This window comes from Lineus longissimus, chromosome 10, assembly GCF_910592395.1.
Source record: "Lineus longissimus chromosome 10, tnLinLong1.2, whole genome shotgun sequence".
Classification (NCBI taxonomy): Eukaryota; Metazoa; Nemertea; class Pilidiophora; order Heteronemertea; family Lineidae; genus Lineus; species Lineus longissimus.
In genome coordinates, this window is record NC_088317.1 from 9091928 (window position 1) to 9111589 (window position 19662).

General features: G+C 38.9%; 2 protein-coding genes across 3 annotated transcripts in view; one reads left to right on the forward strand and one right to left on the reverse strand.

Annotated features, from left to right (window-relative positions):
* LOC135494968 (diacylglycerol kinase delta-like) overlaps positions 1-19662 on the reverse strand; it is a 782762-nt gene that overhangs the window by 216729 nt on the left and 546371 nt on the right. For both annotated transcript variants that reach the window (XM_064783336.1, XM_064783337.1), the window contains 6 exons: positions 6077-6194; positions 3206-3316; positions 2284-2485; positions 1835-1948; positions 1282-1416; positions 153-295 (listed from right to left, as the gene is read on the reverse strand). In XM_064783336.1, coding sequence (XP_064639406.1) covers positions 153-295; positions 1282-1416; positions 1835-1948; positions 2284-2485; positions 3206-3316; positions 6077-6194 — 823 coding nt within the window. The remainder of the gene's footprint in view (positions 1-152; positions 296-1281; positions 1417-1834; positions 1949-2283; positions 2486-3205; positions 3317-6076; positions 6195-19662) is intronic.
* Positions 7080-13171, forward strand: LOC135494971 (uncharacterized). Its single transcript, XM_064783341.1, has 3 exons — positions 7080-7117; positions 10205-10517; positions 10733-13171. Exons 2-3 carry the CDS (start codon positions 10206-10208, stop codon positions 11030-11032), a joined length of 612 nt encoding a protein of 203 aa, XP_064639411.1. The 5' UTR covers positions 7080-7117; position 10205; the 3' UTR covers positions 11033-13171.

A 19662-nucleotide genomic window follows, 5' to 3' on the forward strand; every position in this document is an offset into this window, starting at 1 on the left:
TAGTGACTAGCTGAAAACACAATGCCACCAAGGTCAACGTCGTTAAGCGGGGGCATCAACATAATTTCCCCATCTAGCTCTGTTGAGTGGGTCAAAATAATGTTTTAGGCAATGCTTAGCTCTCAATAATTTTTACAAACAAACAGACATACCTCTTTATAAGTGCTGCTGATGAATCGACAAATCCCTGTAGAATCGTTGACTCATCTTCATTGATATGATATAAAGATGACAGACTTGTCGGCCGATCAAACTTCAACTTCTCTGACCAAGACTTCAAAGTACTCTCGAACTCCTGGCAGATAACGTGAGAAAAAGCATGGTAAGGAGAGGGTATTTATACTATTATTGAAAGTTTGAAGACCCAACAGTCTTGACAGTGAAATATTCCAATTTCATGATGCATTACAGACTGCAGGCCGAATACCCCATATCCCGTTAATGGAGTTTAAGAAACAATCGAGTGAGCAAAGCCAAAGAAAGAGTATATTTAAAGACTTAACTTGGTTGGCACATGCTTGATGATGGACCTAGATGACTCTTTTGTTCACCAAACCTTCCACATGGAAAAGCTAGATTCAGAGAGCAGCCAACAAGCGAAACAGGTCTATATCTATCTAGCTATCTATCTATCTATCCATCTATATGTCACACAGCCAAGCGGCCATCGGGGTAGCCACTGGGGCAATCCTATACAATTGACCTTGTGACACCATAGTTGCTCTGTGAGCAAATCAGCTCTCCAATCCTTTTTCTCATCCACGATTTTGCATCGTCCATCCTAATCCCCTTTGGTCGGCCGCATCTTCAGTTACTGTGCTCTGCAGGATGATGTTCGCAAGGGTCTCCTTTGTTCTTGACACAAGGCCAAACCACCTGAGCCACTCTTCTTAGCTATAGTCAGTAAGCTATCGTGTCATCCTATGTGCTGAACAAACAGCTATCTGATCTTGATATTGGTAGTATGAGACATGTAGTGAATGTTGAGAAGTCTGCGGCAAAGGTTGAGCTCGAAAGCGTTGAGGCATTTTTCTATCTCGGCACTCATTGTCCACCATTCTGAGGTATACAGGAATATTCAAAGTACCAGAGATCTAAATGGGTGAAGTTTGGGTGATGTCACGCCATATCCTCTTCACTCTGGACAGGGTGGCTATGAGGCAAAGACCCAATCGAGTCATGAAACCAAGTTTTCTAAGTTCTATGATAGTAACAAATGTATGCAAACTGAAACATCAAGTTCATATCAATATAAAGAGAGAAAAAATATCTCATATTTACCCTATCCCTCGTTAAAACCTGAGCTCTATTCTTATGTACAATCCTCATATACCCTGGTGGTTGTATCCATGCTTCACCATCTACCTGGACAGGCACACCCTCATCTCCCATTATGCAGATCTTTACACTCCGACACTATAAATAAGATCACACAGGTAAGAGTAACTCACTCAGACAGACATTCTCCTGAATGCTCTAAGGCATAGTGTGGATTACCATTTGTTTCTAAGAAGCCAATTATGTCCAAAACGTTTTACACAAAATAGGAAGTCTACTGGCTTTAAATCCACAGTGCCTTCTCCTTCCTTTTTTCAGATGCTAGTGCATATGACTGCATCATGGTCAACTTCAAGATATTCCGTTTTCAGGCAGTTTTTGAGGCTTCGAAATCAATACACAATACAAAATATGATACTTCACTTAATTAATTGTGTGTTATAAATACTTAGTATTTGGCAATCAAACAAGTGACCAGAGATGAGTTGAGTAAAGAAACATAAGCAGGCAGGAATCCAAACAAGGCCTCACAAGCGATGTCTTTGTATTTGTTTACCTGAGCAATCCTGTGATGTTGTAAGTTCATGACACGTGACATAGCCATCTGAATGCTACCAAACACCGCAACCACTTCTAATATCTTGTCATCAAAACTTGGGGCAGTAAAACTCTTCAAAACAAATAGAATATCTTTGTCAAATGTATGTGTCTTATGAGAGATGAGCCCTTACTCATATTACCTAGTTGACACTGTATCTAAATTCTGGACTGTTTGATGGATTTAAGTAATTATGAGCATGAAAAAAATAACTGTATTTTTTAAATGAAATAATATTAAATAATTCCTTCATTGGAATCCAATGCCTTATGCCAGTCAAATATACATTCTATCTTGCTGAAAAAACCAAGCCCTCTAGACTATGATCAGTACACGCAATACATCATTCATCATATCCAAAATACGCCCGACCACCCCTTGACTTCTATATTCTGAAAAAAACTTACATCGTCTTCCTTCGTGCCACCCCAGAAGTTTGTCCCGCCGCCATAACTGACAATATTCAGGACCACAATGCCTTGCAAACTTGGCAAGGGTATCCGTTGTCCATCACACTCCAGCTGTACTCGTTCATCAAGATTTTTGAATGTCTTCTGAAGAAGTTCTTTGCCACCTAACATACCATACCACATGATGTTCTTGGTACGACTGAAATGGGAAATCAAATGACAAACATAAAAATGTTCCAAGGAGTTAAGGAGAGTGATGGGAGAGATTTGTTGATATCATCACTTCATTACAAAATCCTCTCAGTGACCACTATTTGTTATCAACACTGCAAGCTTTTGACCATAGCTAAAAATCGCACACGAGTATCAAACCAATCAGTTTGCATCTGTACATGAAACTACAATATGTAGTTCATGGCGCAGTTTCACTATACAAAAATCGAATGGTAACTTTCATTTAAAATTTTACTTCTCCTTTAATTGTGAATAAGGTGTGTTAAAAATGAAGAAAATGAAAAGGTAGTACAATTGGGTCACTGTTCAGTTTTTTAGGACTAAAACTAACCAGTCGGTATTCAAGAAGCTGATTGATGGGTTAAAAGCCATCAATATAGACCTCACTAACTTCAGACCCCCCCCCCCCCAAACCCTGAAATTATCATGTATAACGAACAATGAAAATTTCAGGGATTGGCAGGTCAGCATAGGTCTATTTGGCTGACAAACCCTTCCTCCCTGGGAAAATAACTGTTATGAGCATTTAGATACTTCTGATTTTACTGAAAAATGGCATAAAACTTTATTACAGGTGTGTGACCTGAAGGTTTTCTCCAACATCTTTTCCATTTTCCAGCTGTAGAGCCTGATAAGTCATTTTGGCAATGAGGATCATCTGGCCAGAACATGCAGAAGTTCTTACCTGCATTTCTCAGGATGTTCTTCTCTTTTTAAATGAAAATCTAACGCTATCTTGGCATCTAGGCCGATACCAAAGTAGTTGTTCATCACACACCTTTCAGTGTAGTCCTCCCTAAAACAGTTGGAAGTAAATTTTAAACAAATGAATTGGAGATCTACAATTGCTGGGATTGCTATTAAAATATTGCTCATACTCTGGCCCCCTACTTACTGGTACTTTATCCGGTGTCAACTCAATAGAGAGTTTGAGATCCGCAACTTATAGCAAAACTTATACATATACTTATTAGCAACACGTATACGTATACTTATACACATTCGCTTACGTTGGAACGTATATAGACTTGAGAAAACCCCAACTTATGTGATAATGTATTCATACAAAAATGTAATATGAATGCGGGTTCGATTCCACCAGTGCCTTGTGAAAAATATCAGCTTGCCTCACAAATGCGTGATATTTTGGCAAACAATAAAATATGAATTATAATACAAATTGTCTTTTGATGCCATTGTATGTATTCAAACTTCAAACTCAGTCTGAATGGACAATGAGTTGACGATACAAGTTGTTCGATGGTGATTACGTTACCGGCTGTGCTGTCTTCGCCTTTGCCTTATTTTCATGACTTTGAAGGCACACTGCTGATCAAACTCATTTTTTCTATCAGAACCCTACTCTAGACGTAAAAGATAACACCTCTAGGTGTAAGTGTAAACCCCACATAAAATATGATGTGAATTATTTTGAAATTAGAGTGGAATATACAAAGAAAAAAAAGATTGTTTTTAATGGCAGTTCGTTTCATTTCCTTTTTTGGTCTCTGCGTATAGAAACATGATTATGTAATAGACTCAGCGCCCATTGATGATGATGACAGCATAGAAGCATGAATAAGTCTTGTGATGGGTTTTGTATTCAGCTGAGGCCTGCATATAAGAATTTGACGGATTGAAATACATTTTTCCCATACCTAACCAATTACAGCAATCTCACACTTCAGTCGCCACCCATGTGACCATCATACATGTGATCAGTACTGCTGGGTGCTTCAGTCGGATTGAACTCAGAAAAGGGACCACAAAACCGGCCTTTTTTCTCTGACTGTGGTAATATGTTGGTGGTTGTAATAAGATAAGAGCTAATGTAGTTTCCTTAATTATTGAAGTTAGTTATCTCAGTCGGGAGTCAACAGCCAGAGCATTTATATCCATGCTGGAATATTTCACTTGTGTACAACTTGGGAAAAAATCAGTCCCATAATTGATGACGTATTTGGCAAAAATAATAAGTATACACATAAGTTTTGCTATTAGTTGCCGATCTCAAACTCTCTTGTGACTCAAGTGCCAAACTTATCGAAACAAACCTATCGGCTACAGGGTGTAACCATACAATGGTAGTGCCCACGTTGCAGTTTGCCATGGCAATTTCAATTCCTTAACAGATTTTTGATATGTAGAGGGGTGAGGCTTAGGTCATGTCATGGGTCCGATTCAAAGTATTTGTCATTCAGTGAGTGGTGTTAGATCATGGTGTTTGGTCATAGGTTTAATTCTCTTTAGGGCTTTTGGTCAAGTTCGGGGTTTTTATTTTTTTGCGTGTTGACAAACAGTGTAGTGATTGGAGGTATGGTTGAGTTGCAGCACTTGTCAAAATACTTAAATAATATTTTTTCACAAAAGAATAAGTTGGGCACCCAACTTAATAAGTCAGCTGCCCAATAGTAAGTCGAGTGCCTGGCCCAGTTAGTAAGTCTGGCACCTGAAAAAGTATGTCAAGCGCTCAGCCGAGAAAGTAAGTCAGGCACCCGAGATAGTAAGTCAAGTCAGATGATGATCTCAAAAAATTGTATGCCATTTAACCTCTGTGACCTATAGAAGTAGGTCAAATTAAAAACCCATGTGACATATGATACTGTATATGGTGGTTAAATGTACCCATGATATCATATTGGTAGCAATCAGGCAAGTAGTCAAGCAACAATCACATTTTAAAGGTTTTCAGATTAGGCCCCTCGCTGGACGAGCAGTGAATCAGATTGAACCAAGCTATAGTCACCGAGATCACCTAACCATAGGGTATGGTATGTGTGTATCAAATGAGAGACGAATGGTTACTGCAGTTAAAACAGTCCCATACTAAAGCCTAACGACCAATTAACACCATTTGACCTCCAAAACCTTGAAAAGTAGGTCAAATCAAGATCGGCATGTGATGTATCCTTGCTTGGAATGGTGGCCAAGTCAAGAATCTAATCAGGCAGTGTCGGAGGTCACCTGACCTGGGGGTCCTGTGTACAAAGTTTCAAGTTAATAGCCATAGCGGTTAAGAAACGTGCCGCTGTTTTTGAAACAGGATACAGACAACGAGGACACCGGACACTGCAGTATTGTATAGACACCCCTACGGTAAACAAAAATGTCACCAACATCACCGAAGAACAAAAACTAAATGTTGACTATCCTGTGACTAGGCAATGACATTTTTGACCATCTTGACTCATCTTGATCTCGACACATCTCAATTCAGTGAAATTCAATAAATTTTCTTCAGGCAGCATAAATACATGGCATTTATGTTGCATACAGTTACAATCGCCTGGGAAAGGGTCAAATAGATTTACGAATGTAAAAGGTGGATTTAAACTGCTGCTACCTGCAATATAAATCACATGCAGCAATAATTGATCATATGTGATTGTCAGGATACAGACGACGATGACACCATACACTGCGGTACTGTACAGACACCCCTACGGTAAACAAAAATGTCACCAACATCACCGAAAAACAAAAACTAAATTTTGACTATCCTGTGACTGGGCAATGACATCCAAACCAAAGTAAACTCTGACTTTAACATACTTACAATGCAATGTCTTCTTCTATCAAAGGTGAAGCGGCAGCACACAAGGCATCAGCATTTGCTAACAGGACCTTGCTGATGAAACTACCTCCTGCTATGGAATTGGCCATACTGCTGATACCTAAAGATTAAGAGGAAATATTTTGTTGTATAGATCGCCACCAGGAAATGTATATCAATGACAAATTTTACTACTGTACCCCCCAGAGGAAAGGATGTGTCTGACTATAAGGTACAAGCATTTCATGTAACCCTTTCACCAGCAAATTCTAAAACAAAACCTACCCATTTTTGACCATCTTGACTCACCTTGACCTTGACACATCTTAATTTAGTGAAATTCAATTAATTTTCTTCAGGCAGCATAAATACATAAAATTTATGTTGGATACATTTACAATCGCCTGGGAAAGGGTCAAAGAGATTTACGAATGTAAACGGTGGGTTTAAACTGCTGCTACCTGCAATTTAAATCACATGCAGCAACAATTGATCATATGTGATTGTCATCACAGCAGCCTGCGTTTGATATCAAAACCTGCTATTACCAGTTTTACTCGCATACATGAGATATTTTTGTTGCACATAGCAGCGTTTATAAGCACAGATAGCATTGACTTCAATCGCTCATTTGCATTGCGTTTTATCAAACAGTGGGAGGCCACCCAGGTTACTAGCCAGGGTTACATAGGATTTTTGTTTGTCATTGTTTACGTGTCACATGTTCCTTGTCAAGAGCATGTTACTTTATTGACTTAGATCTGAAAACATGACATGACACAAAATCAAGGTATGAATTATACTATTATATTCATGAATTATACGATTATAATTGACTGTCCATGTCTACAGTAGTGTTACGGTCAGCGAAAAGGGATTATGTTATTTTCACCCAAGGTTAATGACGCAAATCAACAGGTGCAACATAAAACAATGATCTTGTAACATCACTAGCGACACTACACGGCGAATACCATGACTCGTCCATTTTATCCTGCGTGACGAATCCGGTGGTGTTCGTCTTCGGAACTCCCGAGATTTCAGGTAAATATTTCGATTTATGCCGCGTAAGGGCAGGCCGCTTAAGGGCCAGATGAGAGATGAATGTCGCGCAAGGACAATTAGCCGCGAAAGGGCTGTTTGAGAGTGGAATATATCGCAGTTTTTGGAGAATTGTGAAATTGAAATATTGGTGAAAGCGGGCAAGATGGCCGCGCTGTGTACAGGGTCATGTACAGGTGGTACACGTGTTGTTGTTATTGTACGTGCATGTACATGATGCAGGCAGGGGAGTGAGTGCAATGCATGGCATAATAGATCATGTTCGGTGTATGTTATGTTGTGGGCTGTGGATAAGGTCATAGACGCTGGTATTGGGGTGAATATAGGGCCTACTTATGAATTGGTACATTCTGTTAGTTACTATGCGAGTGTATAGGCCAATGGAGTTTCTGTCCGGTTTGAATAATATTCACATTCAAACATTGTTGTGTCATTATTATGTTAAAGTTGGAGCCGGCGGGTATGCAAAAGGATTCAAGTCTTTGGAATAATTGTGGTAGGCCCAGTGCAGTATACGCTTAGCTTGGTGATGCGTGAAGGAATATTTATTCAAGGTGCATGTATTTTGGGGACAAGTAGTAATAGACGCTTGAGCATTGAGGTCTCGGTGACCCTCGTTAATCAACATAGGCAACCCTATTATGAAAATTTTTAGTACAAGATGGAACTAGAAATATATAACGCAATTGGGGCAAATTGCAAATGTATGCCCCCGCTCTGGTCTATTCATTGTGCGCATTATTTAGCCTATAAATATGAAATTGTGGCTATAAGCGCACCTCGAATATAAGCGCAGTGCGCTTATAAGCGCATAAATACGATAATATCTTCTCTGTGGCTGTTTATGAAATTTTGTGGAGGCTCTCAAATAACATCCACAATAATATGGCTGTTGAGTGGGCTAGTTGGTCTGACAATAGACATGCACGTGAACAGCAGAGGTTGGTTTTCCCATTTACTCACTACAGAGGTGAAGCGTGGTCTATACTATTTTCGCCGTTGTCATATCCTTGATCTTTTAAGTTTTTGCCGTTTCCAAGGCGATTGCCTGCTAGCAATTTACACAGAAGATCAGTGGGCAAGCTGTTGACCCTGTTACTGGAACAGCATCAATTATGCGATCGCCTGGAATCAGTCACAGAATATCTGGTACCCAGGAAGTTAAAGACTAGTCACTGCCGGGTAGCTAGTGCAATCTGCTAGAATCAGTCACAGAATATCCATTGCTTACATGCTAATGAATAACAACTGTCAGGCTATTTATCCCTTCTCCTGGTGTCAGTCACAGAATATCCAATGCTCGGATATCAATGAATAGGAATTGCCTAGCTATTTATCTCATCTCCTGATGTCTGTCACAGAATATCCAATGCTCGGATATCAATGAATAGCAACTGCGTGGCTATTTATCTCATCTCAGTAAAAATCTAAGATGGCGGCTGGAGGCCATTTTGGATTCTGGAATGCGCCCAAAATCGATAGAGAAACTCCCCTACTGAAGACCATTACACCACAAAAGTTTGAAGTGTGTCAAACCTCTGGTTCTTCAGTTAACAATCGGAATACCAAAATCTAAGTTGGCTGCTGGCAGCCATATTGGATTTTGGAACACGCCCAAAATTGATAGAGAGCATCCCCTGAATGACCATTGCACCACAAAAGTTTGAAGTGTGTCAAACCTCTAGTTCTTCAGTTAACAATCGGAATACCAAAATCTAAGTTGGCTGCTGGCAGCCATATTGAATTTTGGGTCAGGCCAAAAATCGACAGGGAACCTCCCCTACACAACCTCATCACACCACATAAGTTTCAGGTCTGTCACTCACTTGGTTCTTGAGTTACAGGTCGGAATGCGAAAAACCAAGTCGGGCCTGGCAGCCATCTTGGATTTCAGATCGGGCCCAAAATGGATAGGGAACCTCCCCTACACTAGGTGATAACACCACATAAGTTTCAGGTCTGTCACTCACTCGGTTCTTAATTTACGGGGCGGAATACAAATCACCAAGTCGGGGACCTAGTGGCCATCTTTGATTTCGGGTCTGGCCCAAAATCGATAGGGAACCTCCCCTACCATAGACCATTACACCACGAAAGTTTGAAGACTGTTGGACCTCTGGTTCTCCAGTAAACGAGCGGAATGCCAAAATCTAAGATGGTGGCTGGCGGCCATCTTTGATTTCGGGTCGGGCCCAAAATCGATAGGGAACCTCCCCTACCATAGACCATTACGCCACAAAAGTTTGAAGACTGTTGGACCTCCGGTTCTCCAGTTAACGAGCGGAATGCGAAAATCTAAGATGGTGGCTGGCGGCCATCTTTGATTTCGGGTCGGGCCCAAAATCGATAGGGAACCTTCCCTACCATAGACCATTACGCCACAAAAGTTTGAAGACTGTTGGACTTCCGGTTCTCTCGTAAACGAGCGGAATGCGAAAATCTAAGATGGTGGCTGGCGGCCATCTTTGATTTCGGGTCGGGCCCAAAATCAATAGGAAACCTCCCCTACCATAGACCATTATGCCACAAAAGTTTGAAGACTGTTAGACCTCCGGTTCTCCAGTTAACGAGCGGAATGCGAAAATCTAAGATGGTGGCTGGCGGCCATCTTTGATTTCGGGTCGGGCACAAAATCGATAGGGAACCTCCCCTACCATAGACCATCACACCACAAAAGTTTGAAGACTGTTGGACCTCTGGTTCGCTAGTAAACGAGCGGAATGCGAAAATCTAAGATGGCGGCTGGCGGCCATATTGGATTTTGGAACGCGCCAAAAAACAATAGGGACCCTTTGACACACTAGGCCTACACCCCCTAAAAATTTCAAGTCAGCCGAGCAAGGGGTTCTTGAGTTATAGTCTGGAATTCAGTGCGGCGGACGCGGACGCGGACGCGGCGGCCGGAAACCACCTAAGAACATAATGCCCCCACTTCAGCGGGGGCATAATGAGTAGAACTCGGCAAAAAAGGCTCACCCGATCTTTACCAAATTTTAAGAGTAGACTAAGGTACACAATTACAATATGGAACGTACACGGTATACTTAAAGTGTCATTTATATCTTTTAGGATGGTTTTACCGACATTACTAAAGAGGCGGCACTCGCTGAAGGATCGAGATTTATTGCCATTAATAAGAAGATTTCGGGATTTTGGCTCCGACCTCCCCAATCAATTCGCACAAGTGTCAATGGAGGACAAAACGTCGGATCTTTCGGTAGAACGCATTAGCCAGACGTTTCACGAGTTAACGGCCACGCCTGCTGAAGAGATTTTCGACTTAGCAGGAAGAGAACCGAGTGGGTCTAACTTTCGACTTTTCCTCCACTTGGCGATAATATATGCGAATGAGATAGGCCAGCCTAGGGGTCAAGAGTTAGTGGTAAGTTGTCTTTTAGATCAGATTGGTGTTTGAACAAATGATACCTATTGCTGCAGAGTGGTTATTACTATTGGTAACATTCAGTAAGATTCTAGTTTCTTAGGAGATTTATGCCTTAATATTCAGTACGAAGAAGTAGACGTTAGATGGGATAATCCAGGTGGTAGAATTTAATGGATATATATCGTGGTTATACTAGTATCATTATATTTCAGGAACCACAGGCGTCTGGTAGTGCAGAAACTCCACAGCCACCAAAGAAAAAGGCGCGGATAGCAAGTGAGGAGGTCGCTAAGGGGAGAGGTCAGCCTCAAGCGGGTACGGGGACTGGTGCAAAAGAAGTGAAGGAGGCTAAGGACCAGGTGAGATCCCTGGCATGCCAGGTGGATCCGAGCGAGTCCCTCATCCTTTTGTATTTGGATAAACTTTCGAGAATAGCCACGTTAAATGCGCAGGAAGATGCAAGTGTTTTTCAGGAGTTATCTCTACAGGCTACAAAGCTTCAGGGCAAATAGATTTAGCTCAATTTTTCTTAACGGTTTTGGGGGGCGGAATAGCTGATGTAGTGGCCAATGCCATTAATAAGTGCATGAAATCGTCGAAGAAGAATATAAAGAAAGTAAAGGTGTCTGATTCAGATGATGATGAAGGTGAAAATGTAAAGGTTAAGCAAAAGAGGTAGCCATCGCCATTGACGAATCTGTACCCTCAGGGACCACCCAATACTAATATGATGCCGATGCAGGGTTTTCAAGCGGGTCAATCTCCTTACCCATATAATGGATACGGCAATTATAGTGGGTATTATAGTAGACCGTATAGACCATATTATCGAGGTAGGGGCAGGGGTAGAGGTTCGCTTATGGCCCAGGGTTGTTTCTTTTGCGGATCTGATCAACACTATGTTCGAGACTGTGAAAAGATGAAAAAGGCCAAAGATAATTAATACATGAGTTTTCCCGCCTTTAATCTTAATCCAGGGAGTCTAATTCCCTAACAAGGAATTTCCTTGTACGGGTTGGGGTTGGGGGTCCTTTCCTTCCGCTTTTATGTGATCATTTTCACTTCCAGAATATACAGCAACGGGTGTTACATGTACCAGAGTGGGAAAAACAATGTAATTTTAGCCCGGAAGAGGCGATGTCGAATATCAGTAAGAAGGTATATTGGACTAATTTGAGAAATCAGGAAGAGAATATATGTATTGTGGTGGTAGGTATGTAGGTATTTCTAAGCTATTTTGACCAAAAGCCCTTACAGGTCTTTTGCCCCAAATTAGCCTACAACCCCCAAAGAACCATCCACCACAATACATATATTCTATCATTCATGAGATTCCCAGTGAAGCGTTGCAATGAAATGGTCAATGAAATGGTGAGGGAATACTAGAGCTCAATGGGTTATTCCATTAAAATAAATGGCCTTTTTACTGTCTTCATTATCCAAAATTCAAGGAAAAAATTCAAGTAAATTAAATGTATTATCCAATAGCAAATCAACATAAAAGTAAATTCACCTATGACTTCTTTAATTTAGAAGTAACTGTTAATACTAATAACTTCTTCAGACTACAAGAAACTAAGATAACACCTGGGTTTTTGAGCCTGAAAAATAAGAAAGACTGTCTGCGACTGGAAAAGAATCCATTATCGTTTTACCAGAACCAATTTAACATGGCTGTTTGGTTTGCTACAACAGGTTGTGGTATTTCAATAGACGATCACTTGAATCACAGTGACCCATTGATAAGGTCAATTTACAGGTTTCATGTTTACTATCAAATATTGAAGATCATGAAGAATCTAGAGATACCAATTCCATGTGAAAGTGATTTTAATGAGACAAACAATAACATTAACCGTAGGAAACTAGGAGGGTTATTGAGTGAATTTGGTTTAAAAGACGAGTACGATTTCTCGGTGTTTGAAAATAACGGTGGTTGGAGGTCATGGAGTGTACCGGATTACAACCCGAACATAACTGATCCCGGATATTACATCAATGATTCTAAAATCAATTTCTTCCTCATGCAAGTTCATGAAAATAGAATGCCACCGATGTTCAGTAAAGACTGGGATGCTGGAATGGCTAATTTCAAATATCCTGATACTTTCATTAAGTATCATGTGAAACAACACAAGAATGTATTTGATGTAATTACACAAAATGAATGTCAAACCTATCATCAATTCATGATATTTAAAACAAATGGTTTCTCTAATCCTGGAATAGAGAGGTTGAATGACACAATAAGAACATATGTTTACTGTATTCTGGGTGCTCAGGCGTTGACCAGAACACCAATAATTGGAGTACCGGGTACAGAATTGGATGCTCAGAAGGAATTTAACAAACTATTAAAGGACTCGATTAATCAACATCCTGATATTCCCACTTCAATTCAAAGATACCAAAAAGCAGTGAGTGACACTCATACAAGACTAGATTATGTAATAGCACCAGGATTGTATGTCATAGGATCAAATATGGTACTCTTTATTGGTAAGCTGGATAACTACAATAATAACATTTTCATAGCACCAAAAAATGCTAAACCCGGTAAGAATGACATTAACCACAAAAAGACCTTACCACCACCACTGATGGAAGGAAATAGTTCTAAGAAAATAAGAGTTAAGAGTAGTGTTGATACATCAATGACCAGTCATACACTAAAGAGTAATGTTGATACACCAAAAACAACTGAAACCTCAAAGAATACTCCTACTACTACTAAACTTGACACCAAAGTTGAGAGGGTGGATGATACTCATGAAACAATTAAATTCATGCTTTACTCAGTTGTTGGTACATTGATTGTTTTTACGGTTAGATAAATAAGTAATTATGGCTGAAGGAGGTGAAAATTATGAAATGAGTGATTACTATCCACATTACAATCCTGATTACGATCCTGATTACGAATCTGATTACAAACCTGAGGATTATGTTGATATCTTTGGTATTAATCCAAAGCCTCGATATGATGACACAACATACAACACAGGAGGTGAAAATTATGATGATATCTTTGGTATTAATAAAAAGTTTCAAGATGATGACACAAAATACAACACAGGAGGTGAAAATCTTACTGATGAAACTTCATTCACTAAAACTCCAGAAAGGCCAGGCACAACATACAACACAGGAGGTGAAAATCTTACTGATGAAACTTCATTAAGTATACCAGAATGGCCAAGAGTTTTTGACAAGCAACTAGAGGAGAAGAAGTCATTTCTAGATGATAAAGAGGATAAACTTGATACAGCATTGAAAAAAAGTGGTAAATGGAAATATGACCCTAACAAACTAAGTAAACTAGCACCACGTATTTATTTGCACAACGAGGAACCTTACTTCTTGCCTATAAAGGAGAATTAGCAAACTTTACAGAACAACAAAAGAACAATATGAATAAAATTCCTAATCCTAATGGAGGGAATGCCTTTATCATTCCTTTAATTAAATCAGATGGTAAATTCCTTTCTGAAGGCACATTAAAAAATAAGTTTGGTACTAGATTTGCTGACATGATTAGAGGTATGATTGCACCTGACCCACCAGTAAGGGAACCTAAATCTGCATCCACTCAAACAGATATATTAATTAATGAGGTAAACAGTTCAAACAAACCAATAGATAAACTGATAGATTCTAATGATGATGAACTTAAATCACTGGGTTTAACTGAATATGCCTTGAGAGAACTTAGAGGGTTAAAACAGGCTGGTGATGATCTAGCTGCAGTAAAGATGGATAAGGACATGCAAATAGAGGAATTAAAAGATCAGCTTCATAATTTAACAAGAGACTATGTAAAGTCTGTAGAAGAAGATACTAAAGATAAAGGAGAGTTGAAAAAGCAAATAGATGAACTAAATGACAAATTGTATGAGGAACAGTCAAAGGTATGGAGGTTAGACAATGACAGGGAGTCACAAACTAGAAGAATTAAACGTTAAATTGTTGATGTTCTAAAGAAACCAGATTCAACTATTCCTCTGAAGGACAGAATAAGGTTACTTTTTAAGACGTATGGTGTAACTATTAGCGCCATAATAACAGCTGTTGTAATGACATTTACAACTCTAGGTCTCAGTATCAGTAGTGCTTTAAGTGGTGCCACTAAATCTGTAAAACCAACTCCAGGACCAGACCCAACTCCAGGACCAGAACCAACTCCTGGACCTACACCAGAACCTGGACCAGGACCAAAACCATCAATACCAGATAAAGTAAAAGAAGGTCTCAAGAAGTTTGCTGAATGGCTAAAAGAACTAGCCAAGAAATCAGCTGCGGCTTTACCGGGAATCATCGGTTCTATCGTATCATTTCTCCTGAAAACAATTGGTGCAGTTGTTGGCTTTCTAGCTGAACATCTGATCATAGCAGTTATTGCTATTGTGAGCTCCATAATCTATGGTTTAATAGAGGGTGTTAAAGCCTTAAAATCACGTAAAACAGTAAAAAAAACATAAAAGGTCTTAGGTGAACTTCTATCAAAACAATGTTTAAAAAATAATTATCATGTAAATATGAATAAATACATCTCATTTAAAGATTATTATTCTAGTGAGTGGAACAATGAGAATCTTAAAGGATACATTCGTCCTAGGGTTATGGATCGAGCTATGCTCTCAGGACTGCGTCCAACTAGAAATTTTAGTGAAGAAAATGACAGCAAGAATTATGACAGTGGGAAATTTGATAAGCCTACTCGAGCTGTGCTCTCAAGACGAAGTCTGACTGAGACACACAAATTAGTCCTGCCAAGAATGAAAGAATATGACGTCAGTACCAACACTAATGCCCAATTCTGCCGTAATTGTAAAAGGTGGACCCTTTTTGAGTATCAAAAAAACTTGAATTCAGCAAGGTACGCAGCTAAAACTGTGAAGTATCAATTCTGCACCAATTGCAATTCGACTACTTACGATGATGATTTTAAAACTCTTGAGATCAATATTGACAACAAGACACGTTACTTTGACAGTATTCTAAGGAAACTTGGATGGAGGCGGCTGTCCGAATCGGCAGTTAAGTATTTAAAGGACTTTGTGGAAGGGTATTTACAGTGCTACTTTTCAAGTCACAGAAAATGTCTTAGTAAGCAGAGATATGAAAATACTCTTCAGTCAGCCCTAAAAATGGATATTAACACTCTCCCCTCTAAGTTATGTAACCAAGGGTTACATGGTGAAGCCATGCTTTTTAAATTTCACTGTGGGGAATATGATTGGTTTCTTGCCATTGAATTTATTAACAGGGCAATTGGTAAACCGCAATTAACCGATGAGAATATCACTGACCTTAGACTAGTGTACTATGCTTTCCTTAGATTTCTGCATTACTGTGGTGTCAAGGTCACCATTAACTACAAGGTATTTTTACACCAAGCCTTTAAAACGCTGAAAATTGATTATGTAATATTTACACCTTTTTTAACCAACAAGGAGCGAGTTAATGATTTGGAGAGATTATGGTATGATTTCACTCAAAGTATTTTCTTCCAGAATTACAAGGTTGAGAAGGAATATGACCAGGATATTGACAAGCAGTTTGACGTTTTACTGAGTGCCAGTGCAGGTAGAGACAATAATTGCATCAGTAGTATTAAGTTTACACCAGCCGGACTTCGTCCTGAGAGCATAGCTCGAGCCGGACTTCGTTCTGAGAGCATAGCTCGAGCCGGACTTCGTCCTGAGAGCATAGCTCGAGCTAGTGTTAAGATGTAATAAAGTTGTGAAAACAGCATTTTGCACTTAACAGTCATTTTTCCATAATTTTAAATGAATAATCAGCAAATGAATAGTCAGACATCTGCAGTGATTGAACAACAGATGAAACAGATTGGTGTTATGAGTCCTGAGAGCTTAGCTCGAGTTGGGGCTTCTAACCAACAGAACACTGGTAGTTACCAACAAAACAGAACTAACTTTCAACAGAACTGCTCTACAAATCAACAAGTTTCAAACAAGCAGTTGAATAATTCAAATTTTGTTACTCCTAGTCAAGGAATAGTCAATTCTAGTTGCCAACTAGGATCAACTAGCAATCAACAAAATTTGAACTATTTGACTGATAGTGGCCTTAAAGCCAAACAAGACTTAGAAATTTTAATTGCAACTGGTAAAAGCAAGGATTTCCTTAATAAACAAATAACTTTTAATGACTTAGATAATATGACTGAAAAAGAAATCTTAAAACACCATAGAATGTATGAAACAAAGATGGCTGCTAGACTTAATGATTATTTGGGTAAGACAGTACTTAAAGCTTACACTAAATTATCAAGGTGGTTATTACCAATAGATGATGAGGATGATCTTTATCATGATCTTAGAAATGATTATTTGATAACTAACGAGTTGGATAAATGGCTTGGATGGTTGAGTTTGAGAATGGGTGCACTAACTGCACTTGCTTCAACAACACTTATTACTTTAGGTCATTGTCATGAGGAATCATCTATGAATACATCGGGTATGACTGCATCAAATATGAATACACCAAATATGACTGTCTCTGAATGTGACAAAACAATAGATGAAAGTCTAGATATCACAGGTAGTGATGATAAAGAAGACTAAATTAACCTGGTTATGAGAACATAGTTCGAATTAAATTCGGCCAAGATAAATGGAACTTGAAACTGTAACTGATACGACTCGAGCTATGCTCTCAGGACAAAGTCCGACTAAAGTTTCAGTGTCTAAGAAACCTCGATCAGAGAAACAATTAGCATGGTCTAGAGAACTGGGTAGAAGATCTAAGGAATTTAAGAGGATAAAAAAGGATAAGACGACATTTAAGGTACAGGACTCCTCACCAAACAACAGAGTTGTGGAAAAGGAGGAAGAAGAAGTAGAGGAAGAAGAACCACAATCTCAAAATACTGATGTATCACTGCGTGAATCTAGTAGTAATACTTATGTCTATGTACTAGGTTTAGGTGCCGTTATTTTAGCAGCATTTATCATGTTTAAGAAACTTCCTAAAAAAGTAAGTAAAGAGCAGCGATCAGGCTTGAATCGAGCTCTGCTCTCAGGACAAAGTCCGAATGAAGCAGTCATGAAGGGGTCAATTAGCCCTCTTGTTAAACCTGTAGTTAAAGAGAAGAAATGTACTATTCCTTTAATGGAATGATCTCATCAGGTGGTCGAACTTTGTTCTCGGGACTTTGTCCTAGTCAGACTTCGTCCTGAGAGCAGAGCTCGAGTCTGAGGTGCTTGTCTTCACCACAAGAGTTTAACTCTATTCGGACTTTGTCCTGAGAGTTTAACTCTATTCAGACTTCGTCCTGAGAGCATAGCTAAATTCTTAACTCTAAAGAAACCTCTGTTCCTCTGAAATTAACTAGCTTACCATTCTCATCAGTGATTTCGAATTTTATGTGATTAGTACACTTATTTATCGTTTTCTTACAATTCGGTTCGTATCGCTGCATTTTTATAGGTATGATGCAGAAAATGTTAGATGGTTTATTGTTGTAGAGGGTCTTAGCTTTGTCAACCAAATTAGCTTGCAGGAATAGATATTTCCTGTAAAAGTTGAGTGGTCTTGTGGAGTAGTATTTTCCTTTCTTGGTGAATTTAGTTTGCTTAAAGCCAAACCACTCATTCACCACTGTGAGCTGTTTTTCTATCACCTCTCTTATGGTTTTTCTTATTTGAAAACCTTCTGTGTTTCTCTCAATCTTGATTTTTTCATTTTTATCTAACTTGTATACTTTCAGAGGGTACTCTTTATCCTCTGTAAGTTCAAGTGTTATGTAATTATTGTTATCACAGTAAATTTTCACATGGCTTATTCCAATTTCTTTTATGTATTTTTGCCATACCTCACAAAACTCACTTAAACTAAAATGTCGAGAGTATGGAAATGTGTATTGAGTAATGGTGTCTTTAGTTGTGGTAGATTCATTTTCCAAATACCGTTCGCAAACTTTCATGACTTCCTTTACAAGTGTATCTGTTTCAAGTCCAGGAGCAAATAATGTCCTAAATTCATCCATACACCATAATTGTTTATCTAAGGGCTCATTTGTTGTAATTCTGGTTATTTCGACTAGAAATGAGAAAATCCTGACTCCCTCTGGTAGAAAATCACCTGTCCACCATGAATTGTAAAAGGTTATCGATTTCAAAGTAATGGATTTTATGTCTAATTGGTCTGTTAAGTAGTACTCAAATTTGGCTTCATTACATTCTTGTTCATTGATTATGAAGTCCATTTCTATTTAATTCAAGAGATTTATTGAATTTAATACATTTTAATCTAATAAATAGAATGACTGATAAGAATCAGAAAATACTTTGCACTACATGTGACAAGTACATATCCTACAATAATATGGCTATTCACAGGAGAACCAAAGATCACTTAAGTAAATTAAATCCGGATTATGTCCCTATTGCTCAACCCCGAGCCCCATCACTGATCCCTAAAACTATGGATAAGAAACTTGCATTTGAGGAAAATGAGCTAGATGGCATAAAGAAAGTGAGTGGAATAGAAATAGTAAAACAATTTGGAAAGCCTGCAGTCACCATTAGTTTGAAGATTGACAGAGAAGCTAAACAAGTGTATGAATACAGAGATAAATTAGAGGAGGTATTATTTCAACTCAATGATTACCATCACAAAATTAGCATATCAGTATTTGCTCAGTTTGATCGACCTTTGGTCGAAGAGCAGAGCATTGATCGTCAAGGTGAAAGTGTTACACACCCCATTCAGTCTCCAATGGAAAGCATAATTTCAAGGAACCAGGCAATTTATGCCATAACCAACCAGTTAAACTACATTAAGACACAGATTGAGGAAAGGTACTTTCAAGGGTCTGGACTTACACTGAACAAAATAGAGTCTTGTAACATGACCATCTGTTCTTACAAGAGGTGTAAAGGTGGTCATTACACTAAATCACCATTTAAAACAAAAGCAGTAATAACTGTGGAATCAAATGACAATAAATGTTTTCTCTGGTCTTTATTGGCCGCTAAATATCTGAAAGAAAATCCAGAGACGGACTTTGTCCTGAGAGCAGAGCTCGAGAGTACATTAAATATTACTACCGATATGCTACAAATGACTTCGTCACGAGAACAGAGTTCGAAAACTACTGATATCAAAATCAAAT

Bases quoted from the DNA above. Each gene is read 5' to 3' on its own strand.
- LOC135494971 (XM_064783341.1), top strand. From the start codon at position 10,206: ATGGTTTTACCGACATTACTAAAGAGGCGGCACTCGCTGAAGGATCGA. The intron at 10,518-10,732 runs GTAAGTTGTCTT...ATTATATTTCAG, and splicing joins CTAGGGGTCAAGAGTTAGTG to GAACCACAGGCGTCTGGTAG.